We start from the raw sequence: 25,323 nt of genomic DNA, 5'->3' as shown, positions 1-25,323 counted from the left end.
CCAAAATGTTCTGATGGTTGACCCATCAGTGTGCAAGTGGTTTTGTGAATGGCTGTGTATAGAAATATTGAAGTGATTCGCTTTGAAGATGCTATATCACTCCTGATACATATCAGGTTGGCAACTTGCAAGCCTCTGCCATCACTTGAATATCAGATATTTGAATCAAACTTCTAATTTGATATTTTCTAGAGGCAGCAGTACTGATTACTGAGACCACCAGTGTTTGAGACTTCTCAGGAAGTCGTCACAGTACACAGACGATTAAGTCTGAAGCAAATTAAAACATGACTTTAATTGGTTCCTTGTGAGGGTCGTTCAGTGATGTAGAGAATCATCTGACTCACTTCCTCAGAAAAGTGAAATCATAAAAACAAAGCATGATATCACTCAGTGTCTGAGTTTGGATGTCACCACTAGTCCTTGCGTGCCTAGCTGCTTTCCCGCAAGAGGGCTTTGTCTCTGCCCGTATCCCTAAATACCGCGGGGCACAGGCAGCGCTGTCGCTTCCACAGCAGTTACTGGGCCAATTATGACATACACACTCTAATTGTTAATGTGGTTCAGGGCAGAGGTTAGGTAAACATTTAATATGCTGATGTGGTTGTTGACGGATTTGTCACCGACACACATGTGGGCAGTTTATGCTACTTCTGCTGTTTTAGAAAACAGATGGTACTTTGCAGTGTTGTAAATGGGGTTTTCAGGCAACAGGGAAAACAGGGCCGTTTTGTGGTGCGGTTACCACGACGGAGACAACCCTCAATCCAGGAGTGTGAATCACTTTCTTAATTAGAGAACGCAATCTGAACCACATGTAAACAATTAGCCTTCGGGATAGCAGGGTTGTTCCTATGTGTGTGTGTGTCTGTCTGTCTGCGTGTTTGTGTGGTGTGAATACACATGTAGGAATGCTGCACTTTCCCCTGAACTGTAACAGTGTAGCAGAGAAAGTCTACCGAAATTGTGAGGATGATTAATAACTGATGGTAAAGGCACACACTTGCTCACACACACACACACACACACACACACACATACACACACACGCACACACACACACACACACACACACACACACACACACACACACACACAGACATGCAGTATACTATCTACTACTCGGGTCCCATATAATGCTCATTTTCAAGTTAATACTTATATTTATGGTGTCTACCAGAATAGGTTCAGCATTAATGTTAAGAAACAAACAGTGTCTGTCACTGCAGCACCTCCATTCACCCTCAGTTTGAACGGTCAGTTTTAGTGCCTTTCCCCTTTAAGTGCTCGCTCCTGAAAGGCCAAGTCTGCTCTGATTGGGCAGCTCTAAAGGGCCTGAGCAGGCCATCGTGTTTCCGGATCAGCTCTGCTGGGGGGGCTGTACAGTGGCTGTGCATTTGTGACATCACTACGTTACGGAAGTGTTGACTCCTCTTAAAGGCACAGTTTCTGAATACCGGCTGTGTGCATTTTTCCTCGGACTGAGCATTTGATATTGTCACAGCACTTACACAGCACCTGCTTTATGATTTAAAGGAAAAATTCTATCATCAAAATGGGAACTGTAAGTAATTTAACTGTTAAATATGAAGGGCAGGTTGGCTGAGCACACATCCTCTTTTATAGCCCATCATCTGCCTCTTATCCAGGGCCAGGTCACAGGCACTCCCTAACCAGATGAGCAATATAATCTCTGCAGCATGTTCTGCATCTACCCTGGGGTCTCCTACCAGCTCAATTGGCCCAGAGAAACTCCAAGGGAAGGCACCCGGGAGGCATCTCAATCAGATGTCTGAGCCACCTCAGCTGGCTTTTTTTTTTTTTTTTTTACCATGTAGGCCACACAAATATGTGCTGTTGGCATTGGTTGTTCCCTTTGAACTGAAATTGAAAAAGCCACGCTGGCTAGCCAGTTATTGTCAGCAACACCAAAAGCCAGAGCAGTAAAAGAGCTCTCGTACCAAAATACACATCTCTGAACAGCAAAAAATTCTTCAGCAGGAACAGTATAGACTTCGAAGCTTGGAGCAGACAGGGGCAGGAGCCAAATAAAATGTTCATTGTTGGACTCTCACTGATATCGAGGGTGAAATATTTTCGAGGCCGTGCATGTGTGCGTGGTTTAAAATGTGTTTCAGAGATAACCCAAAAGAAACACACATTAGAATCAGCACCAAAACTGATTAATGACTATGACTCGTCCAACTAAGTATCAGGCCTTTATTGTGTCCTTTGAACAGCAACAGTTGATATAATCTGTAACTTGACTGTAAGTAGAAAAGTCTGTTGTAGCTTCGCAGCCAGTTGTGGATGTAACTGAGAGATTTTTGTCTGTAATAAATATAAACAAAATTACAACGGGCCAACCACAATAAAGGCAAAAAATCACGTAAATCCTCTCCTCAAGATGGCCGCTTTTCAAAGTGATGACTGGCTCCTCGGGGAATAATAGCCAAGGTCTGATTGAGATGAATCTTCCTGTTATTTTCAGTTATCAGTCGTTCGATAACATCAGCCTCTCGCTGCACTTCAAAGAGCAGAGAGGACTAACACCCCTGATGACTCGTCTCACTGATGGAGAGCTGAAGACATCCCAGGAAGCATAACTCTTGAATAAGGAACTCTCTCATTGTGCCAAGATATGTGGTTTTGACCGCACTCTTTCCTCACTCGCTATCCCTCTTTGTTCCTTGCCTTTCTGTAATAATTCCTAATTACTCCTCACTATCTCTCCCTATTTGTGTCTCTCTGTCTCTTCTCTCATTTTCTGCCACCCACCCTTCAGTCCTTTCTCTCCGTCCCATTCCGGCCTCCAAACCTCTAATCTTTGTATGTTTGCACCGCATAGTGACAAACCAAAGGATGCAATTATGCAAGAATCTGTGTGTGTGTGTGTGTGTGTGTGTGTTCGTGTGTGCGGCTATGTGTATGTGCACGCATGCATTTTTGCACACTTTTTGTGTCCCATGTGTTTGTGTGCATGTACATTATATATATCTGTGTGTTTGTTTCTGTGTGTGTGTGTGTCAGTTTGAAACCTCTCCTACAAAATTGTTTGTGGTCTGAAGGGTGGAGGAAGAGTGAAGAGGAGGAGGAGGAGGAGAGGAAAAATGTTGCTACTCCCTTGCTGTTGATAAGAAAAAATCCCAGTCACTTCTGACTCAGGCTTGTTTAATATTAACACTGTGCGCCGTCATTTATCCTAAATATTTATGTGTTTTTTTTAACAGTCAACTCATCAAGACCTTGCAGAGATTTTGGAAATTTTTTGCACCATTGCTGATCGTTGTACTGTTGCACAACAATTTTTTTTATCATCCATCAGATGCAAAGCAATGTAATCACAAATACCATAACTGAAAACACAATTCTGTTTAAATGTATGTACTATGTAGTTTGTTTTTTAAAGTATTTCAAAGGGACCCGGGTCGAGAAATTCAAACTCAGAATTTCAATATTTACAATGTTAATGAGGTGAGTAATACAACCTTAGAAATATTTATTGTTTCCCTAACTTAATAAACAAGCTGTTTTCAGAGGGAAATAAGGTCCCCAGAGCATTGTTTGAAGCTTGAAAGGTGGCAGGGTCCGCCAAATATAAACAAAGTAAAACAGTAGAAGATCTTTCTCTTCTGAATAACAGTTCTTCCCCAGAACTACATAGTGCTCCTTTAACTTAAAAATTATCAAACGTACTAAATACAAGTAAATACACAATATTGTCTTTGTCTCATTCTGTTTTAAAAAAAATTCTAATTTTGTATTTGCTTGGTATCTAAATTATGTTATGAACTCAAACATGGTTTCAAATTTCAAGGAGGCATGCAGGAATGCAGTGATCTGTTAAGTGTTGTTTGACATTATGACAAGTAACTGATAAGACTTTATCAACAAGTGTGCATGTTCGTAGTCTCTGTTCTGACTCTCTCTGCAGTATGTTTGCTCATTAGTGCTGCACTGATCCTCTTCACATAGTCAATACTTTGATGCGGGCAACAACCAGCATATCTAACAATAAGGATCTTCTTCAGTGGCCGCTGAAGATCAGGAGATGACAGGACTGTTGGTGATCTGTGTGTTTGCCGCCGTATTCAACCATGTTTCTGCCTCTACAGAAGTCTGCACCAATACCCTCCTGCCTGGAGCGAAAGGTAACGCATGTCCCACAATGTGCTTGACTGTGCCTGAATGTTAAATCTGACTGTACGTTGTAAACATTTCATCTAGAAACCCTTTTAATCAAGCAGAGAAAAATATACATTTTGAATGTAAATCTGTAAATCTAAATCCAAACCTGGGTTAGGGTTAGTATGTATAGGCCTCCAATAATAAAAAAAAAAACAGTCTCGGTGGAAAAACCTGAGGAAACACCACCATTGTGCTTCAGGGTTTGCAGAGCTGATGATAAAGGAACCAAGCATGTAATGTCCTGTAGTTTATTAGCCAGGAGTCTGCCACCCCGTAGTCTTCTGGAGGGAATGCCTCCCTGTGTGTGTTTTCCATTTAACGACATCCAGTAGCTCGTTCCCCCGCTGATTCAGACAGACAGACCTAATAAAATACACAGTTAAGCTTCTCTTTCAGCTCCATCGACGCTGCCGAAAAACGTGCCTTTTAGCTTGGAGGTCTGTCAAGTGTTAATGAGGTCAATGATCTTAATTCAACAGTTCTTGAGCAGAGAAACATGTTGGTTTAAAACTTTTTGGGAAAAAACGCTTTAGTGTCTGAACAAAAAAGTCAAGTGGGGGCATGTGTATAAAGTGGAGAGGCAGCTCTAACAGCAAATACAAACAATAGGAAGTGAGCCCACATTTAGTCAGTTTTCTGCAGAATTTCGCTTTAGTGAAAAAGCCCCATTGTGACAGTGTGTATTTAGACAGCTGCCACTGAACTGAGCTGATTATTTATACAAGACTCATCCAAGATAGGACTGACCAGAGTCAGTATGTGTAAATGTGTGTGTGTGCGTGCATGTGCATGTGCGTGTGTGTGTATGTGAGTATGTATGTGTATGTGTATGTGTGTGTGTGTTTTCTTACGTCTGTGTGAGTGGGCAAATGTTTCTGTTTCATACACTTAAAAAACAAAAATTCCACACCACTTCTTAAACTGTTCTTCTTCATTTAACACTTTCAATAAACATACTTTTATTGCATTTACTGGTACTCTGACTTCAGCGTTTTGAAATAGATTTACCGGCATTTTATTTGATTTGATTTCTTTGCGCTGCGCCCTTTCAAAAACATGCTGTTCAGCACAGATTGTCCTGTAATGTGCGGGTTTTTACGGATCCGGTCTTGAGCCTCCCGAACTGCTCACAGATAATATCAAGCATGTTTGATATTTACAATTTAAAATCTGGATGATTACCAGGATGAGAGAGGCATGCTGGTGCAGCTGATGGTGCCGCCAAGCCTTGGTAAAAGTTCTAATCTTTGAGGCTAACATTAGCTAGCATAGTGTTGACAGAAACTTAAAATCTCACCGCCAGTTCTTGCTGGAGAATAGAGAACCAGTGTTAAGCAGGTCCTTCCACTCACCCAGACTTGATTCTTTGCTTTATTGTTAGACGGAGACATCAGAAAAACACTTGTCACATGACATACTTTAAAACATTTTTTCATGTAAGATAAAGTGCTACTAATGCTTATTAACATGTTAAATTACTGCCAGAATGCGCTATATTTTGCATGGGAAGTTTCTCTGTGATTTGACACCTTAATCACACAAATGAGCCATGTGCATAGTTTCATTTCAGTAGTCCAGAAATGGAAATAATGTTATGCATTCAGAAATACTTGAAATTGCAGTGATTTAGGTTACTTAAAATGTCTACACCGCCTGCAGAAATGAATAATCAGTTTTCCTAAATACTACTCCAGGCTAATAGAAGGGGTTTGTTACAATCCTTCGTTTCAAAGCCCAGCACTTAAAAAGATATAAAGTGCTGTTGGCATCAACAACTGGGACAAAATTACAGCTTTAACAGACACTCTGAAAGCTTCTCAGGGTTTCTTGCCAAAAGCTCTTTGAGCAGCAGACCCACCAGAGATATTTCTCCTACACCTCATCTGTGCTTTCAGCTCTGAAAACTATGTTGTGTCAAGTCTAAAAGTGGATACTCCTCTGGACTTCATAACATGTCAGAATTCTGTGAACTGTCACTGATTCAAATCTCAATTTTAAAACCCATATCAAGTCAATAAGTAAGTCAGCCTGTTATTATTATTTTTTTTATATATATATAGTTAGTTTTTGAGGATATGTGTCCAAACAGGATTTAGAAAAACAATGAATTCATCCACAGTAGGTTAGACTGCTGTAATGATCATTGCTCAGGTCTCTCCAAGAAAGAAGAAGAAGAAAGTTGTTGAGACTGAAATTACAATAAATCCCTAAATAGTTGAGGGCCAACATGCATTTCTGAACGACCTCTAGCATCTGGATTGGGGCTGATAAATGTTTCTATAGTAACAACAAAACACGGTGAAGCTGCATTAAGTTATTCAATCTGGTATCATTCCAAAGCCTGTAAGTGTCACATTTTGCCTTCCTTAGTGTGAAAAGTACACGCTCTCTTTCCGCAGTCAAAAGAGCAATAGTAAATGTGAAATGTCCATGATGACTTTGGAAACAAAAGTTGCAGGGAAACATGTCAGCTGACTGCTGTAGTTTGGTTCATTTAGGCACCAAAACTAGTAGGCCCCTCCCACACAGACTTTGTCGCTATTTGTACTGCATTTGTCCATTGCTCCTGTCTTTATTGTACCTTGTTGGTACTGCACCTTCTTACACAAGTGTACTCTCCATCCCCAGGCAGGAGAAAACATAAAACTGACAGGACATACTTTAATGTATTGGGGTCTATTAGGCTGCATCCAAATATCCAGACTGTCCAAACCCACAATCCATCCAGCCCCTAAAGAGCATCCAGCAGACTTCCAGACTTCAATAGATTTTATAACCCAAAATTCATTGCAATATCAAATATTTACTTCTTAATACGATACTTTAATAATGTAGGCCATAAATGGTATTCAGCCACCAGAAACATGTAGACGTACAGGCTATAGAGGTAATCAAAGGCATTGTATTATTGGAGTCCTCAGGCTGGCTTAAAGCCTTTTCGTGTTACGCCCTCACAGGCTTGAAATGATGACAGTGAACACGACACAGTATTATTAAACTGAAGACATTGAGGGCTCATTCTGCAAGTCCAAGGTGTGTCCACTGTTAGAACAAACCCCCAGAAGTTATTTGCTCCAACTGTAACTACTTTTGAAAAACTTGCAAAGGACTATTATGTCCGTCTCTGCCCTTAATTAAACATGCAATCTCTGTTACATAGGCACTGTCAAAATATTGGAGAATGGCCATGTATCTGTCTGTTTACACTTTTTTAATTTTCTCCTTTACTCTTCTTACCTGTGTTAGAAAACAAATCTAAGCACTGTGTGTCATGGTCCTGTCATTTCAGTTTTTTATTTACATTTTTGTTCAATGTGTTTTCTGGGTTTTTTGCGGTGTCTTTGTTTCCCTCCGGTGTTCTTGTGCTCCTTGCTACATCTCCTTCATTATCATCCCCAGCCCTGTCTCCAGTGTTCTTTCTAGCCTGCCAACTTCTTCCCTGTTCCACGTGTTTTTTCACTCATTACCCTCACCTGTGTTTCTGCACCTCTGCGTTTCATCCCCTCGTTAGTTTGGTTTGTATTTTGAGTAAAGTCTTTAATTTGGTCTTTGTCAAGTTATCTGTTGTGCTTCCTAATCCTGTTGTGTTTCCATGTTCCTTGTGTTGCCACTTATCCTGAATAAAACCGAATCCACTGATCTTCTCACCTGCCGTCTTCTGCATTTGGGACACTTTACTGATGAAGTTTTTAACCAACTGTTAGTGTTGACAATGTATCATTATCCTACGGTGGGTTTCATTGTGCCAACCTTGAGTGGGAATAAGCAGGTTTAATCCATAACACACTGGAGAAGCTCGCCAGCTGTATGCTACATATATTCAGGTGTCTTACAAGCATCTGGCAGGCCCCTCTGAACGAAACCATATATGAACCCTAATCTTTACTGTCTTTGCTTTTTAATCCAGGAGACCAAGGTGAGATTGGAGACGAGGGCGACCAGGGAAAACTGGGGAAGGATGGACCAGCAGGACTTCAAGGTATCCAGCATCCATACATCTAACATATACACGGTATATGGTGTGGGGGGAATGTTGCCTGGTTGTTAGTCATAGAAATGTGGACAAAAACAATGAGAGACAATTGTCCGTCAAAAAAGTACTCCATTACGCCAGACTCACAAAAGACTGATAAATAAAATGAATAAAATCGATTCAGCAGAAAGAGCACAGCTGCAGGTCTTCCCAAGTGGACAGCCATCTTGTTAAATTTTCTGATGACACGGCCCTACTGTCACTCCTCCAGGGGGCCCAATCAGACCATGGCTGTGCATTATCTTCATTTGTGGAATGGTGCGATGATAACTACCTGGACTTAAACGTGACAAAAACCAAGGAGTTAATCATTGACTTTAGGAGGAACCCTCCTGATCCTGCTGCATGCACTATTCATGGAGGAAAGTTAGAAATTGTGGAGACATACAAGTATTTAGGCACAATGTTTGACTCCGCACTCAAGTCTATTGTTAAACGGGGCCAACAACGTATCCATCTACTGCGGAAGCTGAGTTCTTTTAATGTTTCGAAGAGCATTTTATGTAACTTCTATCATTCTTTTATTGAAAGTTTGTTGACATTTTCTTTTATTTGTTGGTTTTATGGTCTATCTGTGAGGGAATAGAACTGTCTCAGCAGCATTATCAAAGTCTGTTCCAAGATCATTGGAATTGAGCTAACAGACTTAAGCTCCGTCTGGAAAAAACGAGTTATCCAGAAAGCCATGAAGGTCATTAGTCATCCTGACCACATCCTCGGTCAGGAATTCTGTTTGATGCCCTCAGGGCGGCGTTACCTAGCCCCCCCGAGGAAGACAAACAGATTTGCAAATTCATTTATTCTTTCAGCCATCAGGCTTATAAATGCTGCTGACAGCTAATGAACACAGGCCAGGCATTGTAAACCTGAGAGCCTTAATGTGTGTATTTATTCATTATTTATTTCCTATTGTTACTTGCTGCTAGCTCCGGTTGCCTATGCCAACCTGTGGTACTGACAGAGTGGATGCTGTATGTGTCTTTTGTTTTTGTTGTTTCTTTGTTTCTATGTGACTGAGGCTGCAAACTGAATTGCCCTGCGGGGATAAATAAAGTTGTTGAATTTAATTGAATTGAGAGGGATATTGTGTTTTTTTATTCCATGTGTTCTTCTTCCTCGTCAAAGCCTGGTGCCTGCATTACACAAAATGCAACAGTTTGATCCACATCATGCTAGAAGTGGCTAATGTGGCCTGAAGCTGCCAGCCCAAAGCAGAGATGTAGAGGAAGCTAGTGATCTAGTGAGCTCACTAGTCTCTAAGTCCACACAACCACTTTTTTTGCACCTTTGGTTTTAGTCTCCGTTGCCAACTAATGTGACATCTCTCCCTCTAGAACCACAACTTCTTTCACAGATGTAGTATAACTCTCCAAGATCAGGAGACGTGTTGGCGTTGCCCCATTAAGGTCAACAGTATAGTCAAAAAAAAAATAAAGTTTGGTTTGTTATCAGACTGTGGTTGAAGGTGATGCAGTGCTAAAATATTGGCACAATCACAGTGATTGTTTTAGTAGCACCCACACTATAACTGGATCACCTCATGAGTCACAGTAAAATCATAGGAGAAGGAACATGGAACTAAAATTACCTGGACCACAAACAGTGATACAGGCCAGTTGTATATGACTGTGTCCTAAACTTTGCAAAGTCACAGTGAGGTAACTGTAGCCAAAGAAAGTGCTTCTTTTTTGTATCGTATTGTCTCTCTAAAATGACACTCTCTTTGGCCTTTGGCGATTTTAGATCCTCAACCTCCCATTTCCTTCTTTGGAGTACCTCAAGGCTCAGTCCTTGGCCCTTTCTTATTCACCAATCATGTGCTACCTCTAAGTAAAATCTTTTATGGGAAAAAAATTAGTTTCATTTTTTATGCAGATGACTCCCACATCTATTTCTTATTTGATTCCAACAACAGTTGTGTTAACTGATAAAAATACAATCCTGTCTTACAGACCTTAACAACGGGCTATTTCAACATTTTCTTCAGTTGAACTAAAGCTAAACTATTCAGCTCTCATGTTATATTTTTGTTACAATGATATTTTATCTTATACATTAATTGTTAAATTTTAGCTACATATACCCTTGAGGGATGTATTACTAAAGAAAACAATGTGAGCTCCCCGACAGCCTGCATGACTTTGCCCTGGCAGCAGCTTTTGCTTTTTCCTGCTCCAGACAGCTTGCTTTGAGAGTTTTGCTCTGTTACAGACAGACAGACAGACATGCACTCTTGTGTATCTGTGGAGAAAGCAAAGCAACGGCGTCCCGCTTCGCCTTACTTGTTCCAACTGGGCTGGTAAAATAGCTGGCCAACCAACCGGCCATATCATATACAAACACACACACACACACACACACACACACACACACACACACACACTCTACACAATATACTATATGCAAACAAGGCATGCATATTGACACAAGGGGGCAGATGTACATGTATACAAACAGTAGAACTATGTACACATCCACACATGCTGTCAAAAGGACTGGTTTCTTCCTCTGACACAGGGCGTCACACACACACACACACACACACACACATGCACATCCTTGCAACAGCAAACACACACTTCTCTCATCAGACTGTCTGTGAGAGACAAAATGTCAGGAATGACAGAGTCTCTCCAAAAGCGTAAAGACGCAACAAAAAAAAAAAAGAAAAAAAAAAGGATGTGAACCTTCTTTCACCTTTCCAGCTCTGTGGATATTTTTCAACAGTATAGCAAACCCAATCATTATGGTTTCTCTGTGTGTACGCTTACTGCAGGAACGGACGTGAAGTTCCTATGACTTTGTAAGTAAGTGTACAGCTCAACAGATGACGCATGTATTCCCTCTTTTAATTTAAGCCTTTTACAGGAAACAGTTGCTTAATTTTGGAAGGTCAGAAGGGAATACATGACTGTGAATGCTCCAGAGGGCAACAAAAACAATTTGTTGCTCCAAGCTTATTGGCGTCAACAAACAGTAGTGCTACTTCTCTGCCTTTGTTAATTGTGCTTTGCTTAAAGCTGCTGGTAGAGTGGACTGATCAATTCTTGTGAGGAGCATGTGCAACAAATGGAAAATGTGACTCAGTGCCTATATTTCACATGACCCAGCCGAGCTCTATAAAGCAGAAATGTCGGTCTTCATATTTGCTCACTATGTTTGAGCAAACAGTGTGTAATGAATGATCTGCCTGGTATTTAATCTCTTGTATTTTAGTATCATTAAGCCTTGAAAACATTCAGTCCGTTGAGGCCACTGCTAGAGTTTTTTTTTAAATAGCTTAAGGTTGTTTGAAAAGTGTCCCAGGCTCTCTGATTGGAATGAAAAATGTGGCCTTCACCTTCTTTATCCTCCAGCAGCTGGAGAATCCAGACGTTAAACCAGTTGGAGGGGTTGGCCATTATAAAGAGCAACAGCAGTGATAGCAGGGACTGTTATCTGGACGTTTAGGTAGACGGTTTAACTGGCGAGCGTAAGCACTGCGAAAACAACATTAATCAACTTTTATAGACACTGAAGGAATAACAAGAGAGCCACAGATCAAATTTCTTCATAGCGCAAAAAACAAACACCTTTAATCACTGTCAACAATGAGTCCTCAGGTCCGTTTTGTCTGAATATTTACTTTGTGATGCTGCTTCTCAGGCACTCACACTGAAAATGAAGCAAAAATTGCACACAGATTACAGTGAAATAGTGACGTTTCCCATAGGCCAGAGCAAGACCTCACACAATCCATAAGACCTCACAGCTTTCGCCAACACTTCTCACAAATCATCAAGTAGAAGATCAACATGAGGGAAAATGGGAAATGGTCGTGAAATGCTGGCTGTGGGTGTGTGTGTGTGTGTGCGTGTGTGTGGCAAATCCCTCTAATAGCAATAGGCCTCTCCAATGCGTCACTTAGTATTTCAAATGCCATCAATTTCCAGTTGAATAGTTTCCTGAGGAAATACTCGTTCAAGTGCTGGCAGAGAGCCTCCATCTGCTCTGTAGTTTTCCCATACTCTCACACACACACACACACACTCACACACACACACACACACACACACACACACACACACACACACACACACACACACACACACAAAACTGTCTCTCTTTCACTCTGATACATGCACCTTCTCTTTTAACACCAACCTTGTGGTGACAGAGGACAGTGATCAAATTCCAGAGCAGAGAAGGTTTGTAATCTGTGACAGTCATTGTGATGACAACAAGTCTGATCAGAAGTAGTAATAAACAATCAATATGGATCACTTTCAACACTTTGTGGTGGACTATCTTCGCTCCACAATCAGCATTCTCTCCTTTCATTTATCTACTGGCACACTGATGACAGCAGAAGCGGCATCAGTTCAGGAACAAAACTATGCAGTGATTGTTGGAAAACAGCCTCAGGGCTCGCAGAGATCATCTTCAGAAGAACAGACAGGTGCATGCAATTATATTGATTAGGCATGAGAAAAATGATGAAAACAACAAGAAACAGTTACAACTGTCAAAATATGACAATATAATGTGTGCTGAACAATAAGAAGAAGGGATTTTACCATGTTTACTTTGTGGGAAATGTTCCCACTTTTATTATGCCATCCCATATATTATGCACACCTTGTTGGATCGGGAAGTCCTGATTTAAAACTGATATTTATTTATCTGAAAAACAATTAGTTCTCTCCATATGCTCCTCCTCTTCTCATCCACTGTTGTCCTGCTGCCTGTTCTTTCCCAGGAGTGCCAGGAGAAATGGGGCTTAAAGGCGAGATGGGCCACTCAGGGAAGATGGGACCTGCTGGAGACAAAGGTATAACAAAGGAAAATCATTCTAATGGACTTACCAACATCTGTAACGTTGTAAAAGTGAACTGTATACAGTTAGCAGAGATATGAATTTCAAAATAGGCGTATTAGTCGCTTGCGTTGACATAACCACCGGAACTATGAAGTAGAGCATGGATTTAATTAGCAGAGGTATCGTATGTAGTGCGGCAAACTCACATAATTTGACTTCCTTTAGGCTGGCCAATTGTAATCGCGGTACCGGTACAGATTATTTGGTAATGTGAGGAGTTTAGAGATTCAGTCTTAAGCTTGCTAATCAGGGCCGCCTAAATAATATCAAACATGTTTGATTTTTATGATTTCAAGCGGGGATGATTACATCTGTACTTTCCAAGCTGGACCACAACAACCAGTAAAAGAGGCGTCCTGGAGCAGCTGACGGTGCTACCAGGCAACAATAAACATTTTAGCCCACAAGGTTATTTTTTCAAAAATGATGTCATGTCCTTTGTCATGTTGAGTGAGAGGAAAGGGGATGAGAGAGGGGGAATGACATGCAGCAAAGGGCTGCAGGTCAGATTTTAACCCTGGGCTGCTGTAGTGAGGACAGCCTCTGTATATGGGGCGAACACTCCACCAACTGAGCTTCCAGAGTGCCCCGAGTTGCTCAAGAGGCTATCTCTGGCGAGCATATGACTGATCGACAGAAACTCCAAAATAGAAAACACCACGTTAGACTGCATCTTCCCTCTCATTAACACGTGTTTATCCCTCTGTCCCTCTTTACGTCTGCTTCCCCATGAGATCACATGAGAGGGATCACGCATGGGCCCAGCTTCAGTCTACAGAGCCATGAAGCCAGAGCACTGATGCCACACCCTGCTGCTGCTGCTGCTGCTCAGAGCGTTGTTTCCTATTTCTTCTAAATGTATTCATATTAAACATCATACGTGACCAGCTGAACCAAATTCAACGCTGTACCTCCTTTGGTCCTCAAGAATACACCATCCAAGTGTGAAGTAGATCAGATGAACAGTTCTCAAGATATGTGAATAACAGACAGACAGACAGACAAGACAGACAGAGAGAGAGAGAGATTCCTTGCTTTATAGTTAGACGTCTCTCTCTCATCTAGTTAACCCTGTAATACGGTGTTATCATTTTCATTAGCCTTACTAATTTCAATGCAACGTATACAGCGCAGTATATCGTGATCACAAGAGAGAGTGCGTCAGAGGGGATTCTTCTTACCCTCAGTGTCCTTTAGAAAAACTGAACTCCAAAATGAGAGAAAGATCGATGAAAATTGTGACCATCAAGCTTATAAATGTGTCCTCAATCCTGCCATGAAACGTTTTCAGTTGTCAACGAGTAGCAACAAAAAGTGGCAAAAAAAGAAGCGGTGTGGTTCCTCGGGACCTTAATGACTTTATAATTGTCTTAAAAGAAGAAATATAGCTCCCTGAACTCCCCCTCAGCTTGGACAGCTGCTCCATAACCACAGACTCAAAACATTCAAGACACAAATCAGCAAACTTAATTAGTCCCAAGACTAATACAAGAGAGGAGAATCTGTTTAAAGCCAGATCCAGTTTTTCTTTAAAAACAATGCATTTTCCCCCTTTTCTGTTATGTTTTAAGTTATCACCTCCAAAGATAGAAGAAAACATAATCCTGCAGTGTGATGTCATGCAGTTGCTTTGCCCGGGGTGGCTGAAAAAATTTCTGTCTTTACTTTTGTGGTTTTATGAGCAGTCATGTTCCCCTGCCTTTCTAGGCCTTCACTTTTCTCAGTATTCATTATGTTTAAAACACTTACAGGAAAGTAGCTGTGCATCAGCCATCTCAGGCGAAGGAGTGAGGTCACACGTTTGGATTTCTCCTTGATCCTGAGTGCCTGTAGCTCATAAAACACCTGGGGGGAAAAAACACATTTTAAGAGAGAACATCGGCTTTTATAGAATCTCTCGCTTAAAAATCAGTTACTCCAAAGAACTTTGATAATATTATGGGGAAAAGCCTTCATTTCAATGTCTACATAAACAAAATGTGTGTTTATTCGAGATGCATATGATTATTATGACTATCAAAAGCTATCAACTGCAAAACCTTGTGTAATTACTGAATTTACATGAAAAACCTACCAACTAACTGGAGCAGGACTGTTTGCGGTAAGTTGTCCTGTATTGCTGGCCATTATTTCTAACTTATTTCCTCTCAAAACATTAGGTAACATTACATACATTAGGTTCATTTTACTGTTGATGCTTATTAAGTGATCACTGCAAAGTCAGATACTTGAAATTTCTTTGAAATTACCCCCAAATAACACAATAATGACCTCAAAATGTTTTCAAATGTACCCCAATATGATTTAATCATATTATTCTGCTATTTTCTAATAAGCAAGTGGTTGGTAATTTATTTAATACATTTCCAGGAAAAAGTAGACACAAAATATTTGGAAATAAAACTGCAACAACTCACTTGGATTGAGTGGCCTGCCGGGGGGAAGTTGGAAAGAAACTAGTTGGAAGTTAAACTGGAATGATCAAAAAAAATTAAGCTGAAACCAGCTGGAAGTTTCCTTGAAATATGTTAGATTACAGACTACTTGTTAGACTTTTCTGTCACACAAATTGCAGCTTTGATCCCAAGTGCAATCCTCATTATTGTTTGTACCCGTGGTCCTGGAACCATTCGGTTTTCCATTTCATTTGATTTATTGTTTGATTTATATGGTACCAACAGAGGTGACAAAAATGAGAGATATTGGTCTCAGAAGAAGAATGAAGTTTTTGCATAGAATTATGAACACCATACGCTACATGCAGTTACAGCACATGGTTTTGCCAATGCTATGCTCAGGGTGTAACTGGCATGTGAAGTTTCTAAGCTTCCTGTCCGTGTTTTTGGGCAAAAGAAGGAACATTTTTAATTTCCGAAAATTGAACGTCCACAACAGCAGGTTGAGTCGTCTCGCTGCTTGTTGCTACTCGGTTTCACAGTCTTATCTTGTATGATAGAACATGAACATTTCATTTGATAGGAGAAAAAAAAATGCTATTACTTTCCGCTTATTCATTAGTGCTTTGACTTTGATATTTTTGTGCCCAAACAGTAGCTGTTTATTCCATCCAAAAAAACAAACTCTGTGTCTGGTCAGATTGAACAGGTACAGAATGTACCCGATATGTACATGTTGTGGTCCATCCTCATACAAAACCAGCCTATTGTGAGGTTTGTAATGCTGCAGCCCACTTCCCCAAAATCTACAACCGTCTTTTTCCTCAGTTAATCTTATGAATAAGTGACAGTGTGGTAGATTTCATTTACACACAAAACTTCCAAATTTACACACATTTCCACGTTAAAAAGAAAATCAGTGTCATATTACAGTTCATTTGGAACAACTAAATCTGTGTTACAATACTTTCTAACTTGACCGATTAAATCTATCCCAGTGTGCAGCCCTGTTTATATTGTTTTATGTGTGATACAGCCATCTGCTGGTAATCTTGTGTAACTACATCACAATATCGTCACCATAACACAAGAAGCTGTCAGTACATTCAATTATTGTCAGATTGACACTGATTGAACTGTCTTCATTCATATTTTAAGCGATTGCAAACAAGAGAAAGTTCATTTCCAGGACTGTAATTGTAGGAATTGTCTCACGTGTGATTTATATTCCTCTGCAGGTGACACAGGTGACGCAGGTTTGGAGGGGCCGTCTGGTTCTAAAGGACAAACAGGTGAGTAATTGAGACAGGTGAGAATTTTTTTTCTCCAAGTCCCCACTCCTGCTCACAGTCAAATCATGTGCTGACCCTTGTTTAATACTCCAGGCTCAACATGTGACTGTGGCAGGTACAGGAAGGTGGTAGGACAGCTGGACATCAATGTAGGCAAGCTGAGGAATGCTGTCAAGTTTGTGAAGAATGGTGAGTACTGAATGGTGTGATAGCTGTGCTTCAGGACACACTACAGTCAGTTATGTGGTGGCAGTGGATTGTTTGAGGGGTTGTGGCACCAGTTGTATGCTGTGTGGCACCAGCATGCAGGAAGGTCATGGTATCTATACATAATACACATTTTTGTGTAGTATAGTTTCTTTAAATATTTGCTTTTTATATTTTGCTGCCCTAACTCCGTAATGACCTTTATCCTGTAACCCTGCCCTGTGCAGTCATCTTGGGGCTGAAGGAAACAGAGGAGAGGTACTACCTGCTGGTGAAGGAGCCAAAGAGGTTCAGAGAGGCTTCAATGAACTGCAAGCTAAGAGGAGGCACCCTGGCCATGCCAAAAACCAGCAACACGAACCAGCTGATGGCAGACTATGTCGGCGAGGCAGGACTGACAAGAGTTTATGTAGGAGTGCAGGCTCAAAGCAAGGACACAGTAAGTGGCCTCCAACCCTGTTTCAGTTTTTTGTTCTTGTTGCTACTGTTTTCTAAAGTATGATGAGTATCAAGGACCGAATTCTCCTGAAATCTGGCTGCACGATGAAGATCAGTCTTTAAGTCTTTCTAATCAGTTATCTCATATATTTTTTGTTTAGGACGGAACAAGCAGTTATGTTTATGCAGACTCCAGTCCTCTGCAGGCCTTTTCATCTTGGAGCCCAGAGGAGGAGCTACTTTCTGCCACCACAAACTCCACCTGCGTTGAGCTGCTCAGCACTGGATCGTGGGCTCATGTGGAGTGTGAGGCGGCCATGTTTTTCATTTGCGAGTTCCCAAAGAGCAGACGAAGAGGAGGAGGAAGAGGGACACCTGCTGTGGCGTCATCATGAGTCAATGAGACATTCAGACTTGCGTGTAGAAGAGATAAAAGCATATCTACATCAAGTTTTATAGTATTGGCAGTTTATGTAATAAAAATAACTGCAATAAAAATAAGTTGTGCTTGCATAATCAGATGGTGTTGTATCTTAGTTACTATAGATCGGTGTGTAGATCAGCTGTTTGCTATCTATAAACTGTTGAAGCACTTTATTAGAAACATTGGAACCATTTGGAAAGATAAGATTGTATGTGCAATTTACAATTTTCAAGCCAGTTAATCTGCAGATTACCTTCTTGATTAATTGATTAATCACACACAGACACAAAACAAACACTGTAAAGGTACAATATGTACCTAATATGTAGGTGTTGTCGTTCTTCCTCATACTAAAGAAGCCTATTGAGATGATTGTACTGCTGCAGCACACTTTCCCCAAAATTGCAACCGTCAATTTAGTTTAAGAGTAAAGTGGCAATTCGAAGATTTCCAGAAAAAGTCAATTGCAGGTGTATTTTTGGTCCGCACTGCTTCCCAGAGATCCATGACTGAACTTTCAGCCTTCAGCTCTATAACGACCGAGATCTTACCTAAACAGTCTGGTCCCTTTATAGCTTTCCTATCATTATGAAGTATCTAAGTTATTCTTATGTTTTCAGATTTTTGTTTGTCGGGCAACAAAGAAGAAATCCACCTACAGTTCAGTGTTGTGTCTTTCTTCAAAACAAATGTTTTCTTTGAGCTCACACTGCTCGTTAAAAGCTCGTTTCATGAATCAACCAAAGAGCGTGAAGATGGAGAGGGATTAGTATGTGATCAAATCATTAAAGATGCCGTTGACTAAAGCTGAGCATCTTACAAGAGACTCAAATAGTTTATCCCTCATAGAACTTTTTCATTTCATTTTGCAATCCTAGCATTAGCATTTAGGTCAAAGTACAAACTCTTGTCTTATTTTATTATTTCTTATATAACGGTTATTTTATTGTTTGTTATTTTGCTGATTATTATTGACAAAAACACTTTCTGTCATCTTGTCTGTTCTCATTCATTGAAATAATATGTTTAAAAAAACACATTTTGGTGTTATAAATGGACAGAAAATTCCCCAAAGTCAAAGCAGCTCCTCACATGTAAAGTTTTAAAAGGTTCGTGTCAGGAAATTGTAAATTGTCATGTTTCGTTCCTCTCCTCCCCTCCCCGATAACAAGGGTAAGGGTCAAGAAATCCTTCCTCTTTTGCTGCTGCTGTTTCCTGCCTTCACATGTTCAGCATGGATGACTTCTAGTAAGTTGCTCTAGGAAAATGAATGGTATAGCTTTCTAAGACAGCAGTCGGTCGTGTAATACATGTAGGTTGTTTGTTTTTTTTTGACATGGCATAAATTCAATACAATCTTTATTTCAGACTCACATGTCTGAGTTGACGGCTACCAATATATTTGTGACACACATATGTATGTGACAGCCTCTGGTGGAGCGACGATGCCTGAGCCAGCTTTATTTACTCAAAGAGGCTGCCACAAATTATGGTGTCCCTGAATTGCATATTATAACAATTTAAGGTCGACAATCACAACCACAAATCATAATAATCATCGTCATTGTTGCTAGAAAGTGCCGACCTTTTCCAGTAGAAGTTAATGATGTTGTGTTTTCTTCTTTTTGCGGTTGTCTTTTTCTATTTTGGGGTTGTGTTTCACTATTTGCTATTTGGGCTTACATGATGAAATATGTATATTTTTTATAGTTTCAGTACTTGCAGGGCATATAACACATTTCCAGCCACTTCTCCCTATTCTTTGGCTCTGTGTAATCTGAGAGGTTACATTGCATACTATCACGGCTATCACGGCTACCTGTGACTTAAGAGGCAACGCCTTCATCACAGCATTTATATAGACCTGAAGAGGTTGTTTTTTTATATTCACAACAGCTAATTTTAAAAAAAAAAATCTGTTCTGCTGTAAACAGGACTATAAACCAAGGGGTTGTCTTTGCCTGAACATGTCCTACCCACAAGTTTGAACTTGCACTGTCAGCAAATAATGAGCCTAATAACAAGTGTTTGATGCAACTGAGTGTAGAGTGCGAGAGCTAGAACTGGGAGGGGAAAGGACACTGACCACAAATCTAAAAAATGTCACTGTCATTTAACAGCAAATCGGGGGAGGTTGAAGAAGATGGCTGGAATCTGATGTCTTCTGGCGGAAGATCAAATCATGGATGGCGTTCTCAGAGTTCAGGTGAGAATACACACCCAGTTATTCCTGCCAGAAACAGTAGCTGTAGTAATTACAGAAAGTTATTAAAGGCATCATTTAATAAAGAGTGAGTACTGCGATTGTTCTGCTAATTCAACTTTTTTGCAAAATGTTACTTCGGCATTGATAGTTTGAGATTTTCATTTCCTTATGGTGGTTATTTTTCCCGCAGTGTGTTGGGTTGGAGCTACTGCACTGTGTCTGGGGCTTCTTCTGCTCACTGTGATCATGGTGGCCCACAGTAAGTGCACTGATGCCAGACAGCAAAGTCAAAGTTGGTCATAAAGTCTTTTGAAATGTGACTTCAGAGTCATATTTGGACTAAGACTCACACTGAATTAACTTTTCTGCAGATACCAGTGCCATCAATCAGTGGGACTCAAAGTACACAGACCTGATTCACGTGCTCACTAAAGGCAGAGACGAACTGAGAGACGAGCGAGACCAACTGAAGATTCAATCCAGCAACCTGACACAAGAGTTGGAGGCCCTGCGGAGCCAGTACAACGATGTGGTTGACAGTCGAGATAAGTTACAAGAGGACATCAAAAACTTACATCGCAACAGAACAGGTGAGAAATGAACTTGAAAACTTACGAAATGTTTTGAATTGGATTCGCTGCTGTAGAAAGGAATTAAAAGCACATTGTCAAACACCAAAGTACTTGGGTGTACCATAAAATGCATGCTAGTGTACTGTCTTAAACATAACGGGTCTGCATAATAGGTGTATTAATTAAAAATGATACAGCGTCATTTCAAGTCACCCATTTACAATTTTCTGCTCGTCTTTATCATCAGCGATGCAAGTACAGGTCTCTAGAGTTATTGATGAATCCTACCAGTCTAAATGATCCTGTTCTGTCTGTTTAATGTTAAACCGAACCAAAGACAACACCAGAATCTTGCATCCAAAATAGCAACTCTCTGCGTCAAAGTTTAGTAAGCAGTAGTATTTTTGCACCAAACATGATATTAATCTGTACAACTGTAACTGTAACAACTGTCTAACTGTCTACAGTATTCTGCACAGTTTAACAAAGTGTAGGCTGACTGCATGATACTGGAGCTTTGAGTCTCTTTACAACAGACGGAAGCTTGATCATCATAATGACAATATTATAGTAATTATTATTTTAAAGCCTCAAACTGCAAATGAGTGTTGTCTAGACAGCAATTGAAGCATTTAAAGTTCAGAAAGATAGCCTCTTTTTGAAACCTTTTCAAAAGCAATAAACAAATGGACAAAAATGAGATGGATGGGTTGAAGACTGAGTTTATAATCTGACAGGAAATTGTTAGCATGTCTGGCTGACTTACTCCATCTAGAAAAGTGCTGCTGCTGCTGCTGCAGAGATGAGTATTAAAACCCTGTTATGAGATGGTATGTTTGCATTTCCAGTTCCTTCATCTAGAAGTTTAAGAGCTAAAAGATTTTTATGTTTTGTTCTACGACATTAAGTACATCAGTAAATACCCAACTTGATATATTGAGACGTTTACGTGTCTCAAATAAAATACTGAAATACTAACTAAAATACTTGGTCAGGTTTAGGAAACAAAAGATGTGGATAGGTTACTCATTATTAAGGTTGCTCCAGGGCCATTATTGGTTAGTTGGTTACATTTAGGGAACTAAGATTATTGGTTAGGTTTAGAGAACAAAAATACCCAGTTAGGTTTAAGCAAACTTTTTATTTCTGTCAATTGCATTGACACATTTGTGTCAATTACCTGGCTGTGTGAAACGCATAATTATCATAAACTTTTCAACAAAGCTGATTTTTTATAATCCAAATAATCACTTTGGTTTTTTTTGTCAATAGAAAAAAAAAGGGTTCTGGTTTTTCTTTGGTCCAGTCAAAGATTTGGCTGTCTTAACAGCAGTGCTTCAGGAGAGGCCAAGTCAAGAGTTGTAGTAACTAAAATTGCTTAATGATGGAGAACAGACCTGAGAACCTGGACAATAGCACCCATAACTTGGGTCCCCAAATCTAAGCAACAGTTTCGGTAGCACAGTAGTGAAAAGAAACTTCTGCTTTCCAGATAAATCTTGCAAGCCTGGATGGCTGAAATTCAACAACAAGTGCTACTTTGTCTCTCCATGTGGAACATCTAAAACCTGGGAAGGCGCCAGAAAAGACTGTCAACAGAAAGGAGCGGACCTGGTGATAATAACCACGAGAGACGAGATGGATTTTGTCAAGAGCAGTTTTGCTATAACCTGGATCGGTCTGTCTCGCCACGAGCATGAGGACAAATGGAAGTGGGTGGATGGAACCTTCCTGGATGGTGATGGATTCTGGCAAGACGGGGAGCCCAATAATTCTGATGGGGAAGAGGACTGTGTGGAGCTCTCACGTTCGGCAACAGCATGGAATGACGTGCATTGTAATCAAAAATTTTCATGGGTGTGTGAGGATTGAGGCCTGAGTTGAGTTTGTCTTTCGGTTGATGTCGTTCAAGGTCTTCACTGGAAATACTGTAGAAAGATAGACATAAAATGGTATGACAACAACTGTTCCTTTTCATTGTGTCTCTATATACTATACTACGAATATACTGTGTGTATTTTTCTAATTTCTTTTATGAAATACAAAGCATTAAAATGAATGTAAAGATGATTTATGCATTAGAGAGTGACACCAATTGGGTTTTCTTTAATCTTCACATTATTGCTTGTTTATATTTGGTTCCTGCTTTCATCTGTATAACACATCGTTAGGAGTGGTTCAGTAAATAAACATGCACACATGTTCTCAGTGTCACTATCCGTCCTTTTTATGAAAGGACAATAGCAGAAAATTAACAAATAAATTCAGCTTCAAACAAAAGTGCTTCATACTTGATTCATAATGTGTGATTAAAAATGTTTTGCCCCTGAACACATGTTTACCGGTTGTAAAATCAAAGGGGACACCGCACCTACAGATCACGTCACACTATCAGACATCCGATCATTGTAATTATCATAATAATACATACATACCAACCCATGATCAGCATAATTCACATAAGAAAATGCATGATGCCTCAACATAATTGTGAATCAATAAGGCAAATCTGTGAAATGCCTTCAACACGAATAAAGCTGTATCTTCTGAATGTTCTCTTCCACAATTTCCAAAGTAAAGAGTAAAAAACTTGGACAAAGGAATAATGGACTGACTAACTGAATGTTCCACAATGTCATTATATTTGCTTCAGCAGTTGAACAAGAACTAGTTGAACTAGTTTCGTCTGGAAAAATATTTATCTCTGGCTTCCTGCTGTTCAGGAAGACCCACCATGATAAATGTATTCTACAGGCTCAATGTGCTTTCCATAAAGAGTCCTTCCCTTCCATTTCCAGGGAGTCTAATAAACTTTGTCTTATATCATGTGATAGGATACTGGGTCTTATAGCGGTGGAGGAAGTATTCAAATCATTTACTTAAGTAAAAGTACTGACGCAACACAGTAGAAATTTACCTAAATTATTAAAAGTAAAAGATTTCAATGCAGAAAAATAACCTCTATGGTTGTTACACTGTTCTACATCATTACATCATTCTTATTCATGCATTACTGTGTAAGCTGGATTTTTACTGTTATAGTTGGTAAGGGTGGAGTTTGATTTTTGATTTTGGACTGTAACTATTGAAATGTCCTTTACAATTATCCAGAGACCATAGTCAGACCTTGGCAGTGCCTGTCAAGTAGAAAAAAAAGGGGGAAAATTACAAATACTTCAAAGGAATGCAGCAAATCCTCACATTTGAGTGATCAAATGTCATGTCCTCATCGATGGATTACAAATAATAGCAAACAATCAGGATGCCAGGTAGATCATACTGGGGCATAAGACCAAACTGCAGTGAAAGTTAAACTTCTGAAATTTCTGTTGTGTTCCCTCTGTTTTTTTTATCCATGCTAAGTAACATGCTCTGCTGCTGACCCGTTTATGATCTCCAGTCATGCTTCTGCCACAGTAAGTTAAACACACCAGTCCTACAATGATCGTTGGCATCCACGGATTTGTTTTAAATTGGTGCACAAAGTCAAACTCTGTGACTTATTATTTAACACTACGTTACACTCCACTGTTGCTTCAGTCATACCCTGATCGCCTGCTTATGTGATCGTCCACCACAACATGACGTCGGGCTACGTTTTGGCTTCAAGTTTTCTGTCATAGCAAGCTGGGTATTTTCTCGGAGCCCACCTGTGGCATGCACCACCGCATCCCCAAAACGGGCTACCCTCATTAAAATTAATAGGAAAAGTTGCATTTTCGCCACAACGCCAGATCCAATGTAAATCCAGCCGTAGGGTGTGGAGAGCATAGAATCCATCTGTCTAAATGAGTGACTCATCTTAGGTGTTTCATCACTGCAAAACACACCCAGAAGCCTTTTTATGACATACATGATTACTACCTTACAAGAAAACAGTGGTGATAAAATGATTTATGAGATCACTAAGTGAAGTAAGTGGAAGTAAAAGAAGTGATGTGGTAGGCCACCTCCTCTGTTCAAAGACGGTCGTTCCAGTTTGACATAGATGAATCCTTTTCCTCCTCTTTCATACAATCTGTCTCTCTAAACAGTTGAACAGAGGAGGTGGCCTACGACAACTTGTCACCCCTCTCCATTCAGTACCGAGTTCCTGCAGACATCTAAACAACCATTCACACCTGGGCGCTTATCTATACTAGCAACCCACATGAAGGCCAGTCGTGGCCCCCTTGAGGACACTCCCACACAGAGACTGAGCAAAGCCTGCCAACTCCTCTCCAGTTAGTTAAAACTAAAGAAGCCTCTTGGATGAGAGGTGAAACATCTTTCTGCTACTTCACACTTCCATTCAACTACATTTTGTAGAGAGGTATTACATTTTCTACTTTTTTTCCCAGGTTACATGCTGCATCAGAGCCAAAGAAGCATATTTTCAAATAACAAAAGAAATACACCGACCCCGATGTTCAGAAAAATGCTAATTATTTGAACAGATAATTGGCCAGGTCCATAATCAGTGTACCCCCAGTACACAGTGTATACAGACATGTTAACATATGTGTAACTTACTTTTACTTGTACTTCTGATACTTAAGTAAATGTATTGCCAGGAAATTACTATTGATACCTAGAAACAAGACCTTTCCTTATACTCAAGTGCGAAGTGCTGGAGCTGTCATGAATGGAAAAGAGTCTAGTACTCGTCTCCATTCATGACAGCTCCAGCAATATTTCCCTCAGAAAGGTAGTAGAAGTACAGAGTGGCT

General features: G+C 40.2%; 2 protein-coding genes across 3 annotated transcripts; both read left to right on the top strand.

Annotated features, from left to right (window-relative positions):
- Positions 1 to 3,911: 3,911 nt before the first annotated feature.
- colec10 (collectin sub-family member 10 (C-type lectin)) lies at positions 3,912 to 17,931 on the top strand. Its single transcript, XM_030392718.1, has 7 exons — positions 3,912 to 4,151; positions 8,096 to 8,167; positions 12,960 to 13,031; positions 16,714 to 16,767; positions 16,861 to 16,956; positions 17,202 to 17,413; positions 17,574 to 17,931. The coding sequence occupies exons 1-7, from the start codon at positions 4,052 to 4,054 to the stop codon at positions 17,805 to 17,807; spliced, it is 840 nt and encodes a 279-aa protein (XP_030248578.1). The 5' UTR covers positions 3,912 to 4,051; the 3' UTR covers positions 17,808 to 17,931.
- Positions 17,932 to 18,727: 796 nt separating this feature from the next.
- Positions 18,728 to 22,894, top strand: LOC115566750 (CD209 antigen-like protein D). 2 transcript variants are annotated; one of them, XM_030392720.1, is made up of 5 exons: positions 18,728 to 19,084; positions 19,957 to 20,042; positions 20,233 to 20,301; positions 20,414 to 20,632; positions 22,191 to 22,894. In XM_030392720.1, exons 1-5 carry the CDS (start codon positions 19,062 to 19,064, stop codon positions 22,484 to 22,486), a joined length of 693 nt encoding a protein of 230 aa, XP_030248580.1. In that variant the 5' UTR covers positions 18,728 to 19,061; the 3' UTR covers positions 22,487 to 22,894. The 2 variants fall into 2 exon arrangements, with proteins under 2 accessions (XP_030248580.1, XP_030248579.1); XM_030392719.1 differs by having other exon boundaries at positions 22,107 to 22,894.
- The last annotated feature ends 2,429 nt before the right edge of the window (positions 22,895 to 25,323 follow it).

The sequence above is a fragment of the Sparus aurata genome, chromosome 17, assembly GCF_900880675.1.
Source record: "Sparus aurata chromosome 17, fSpaAur1.1, whole genome shotgun sequence".
Lineage (NCBI taxonomy): Eukaryota > Metazoa > Chordata > Actinopteri > Spariformes > Sparidae > Sparus > Sparus aurata.
Note: the sequence above shows the minus strand (reverse complement) of the source record. Positions and strands in the feature narration are given on the sequence as shown.

What these genes read in the sequence shown, in the direction of transcription:
- LOC115566750 (XM_030392719.1), top strand. Translation starts at nt 19,062, where the DNA reads ATGTTCAGCATGGATGACTTCTA. An exon ending in ATGGCGTTCTCAGAGTTCAG is followed by an intron (nt 20,043 to 20,232) that starts GTGAGAATACAC and finishes TTTTTCCCGCAG; the next exon opens with TGTGTTGGGTTGGAGCTACT. An exon ending in CTTACATCGCAACAGAACAG is followed by an intron (nt 20,633 to 22,106) that starts GTGAGAAATGAA and finishes TCTGCTTTCCAG; the next exon opens with ATAAATCTTGCAAGCCTGGA.
- colec10 (XM_030392718.1), top strand. Translation starts at nt 4,052, where the DNA reads ATGACAGGACTGTTGGTGATCTGTGTGTTTGCCGCCGTATTCAACCAT. An exon ending in GGGACCTGCTGGAGACAAAG is followed by an intron (nt 13,032 to 16,713) that starts GTATAACAAAGG and finishes ATTCCTCTGCAG; the next exon opens with GTGACACAGGTGACGCAGGT. An exon ending in AGGCTCAAAGCAAGGACACA is followed by an intron (nt 17,414 to 17,573) that starts GTAAGTGGCCTC and finishes TTTTTTGTTTAG; the next exon opens with GACGGAACAAGCAGTTATGT.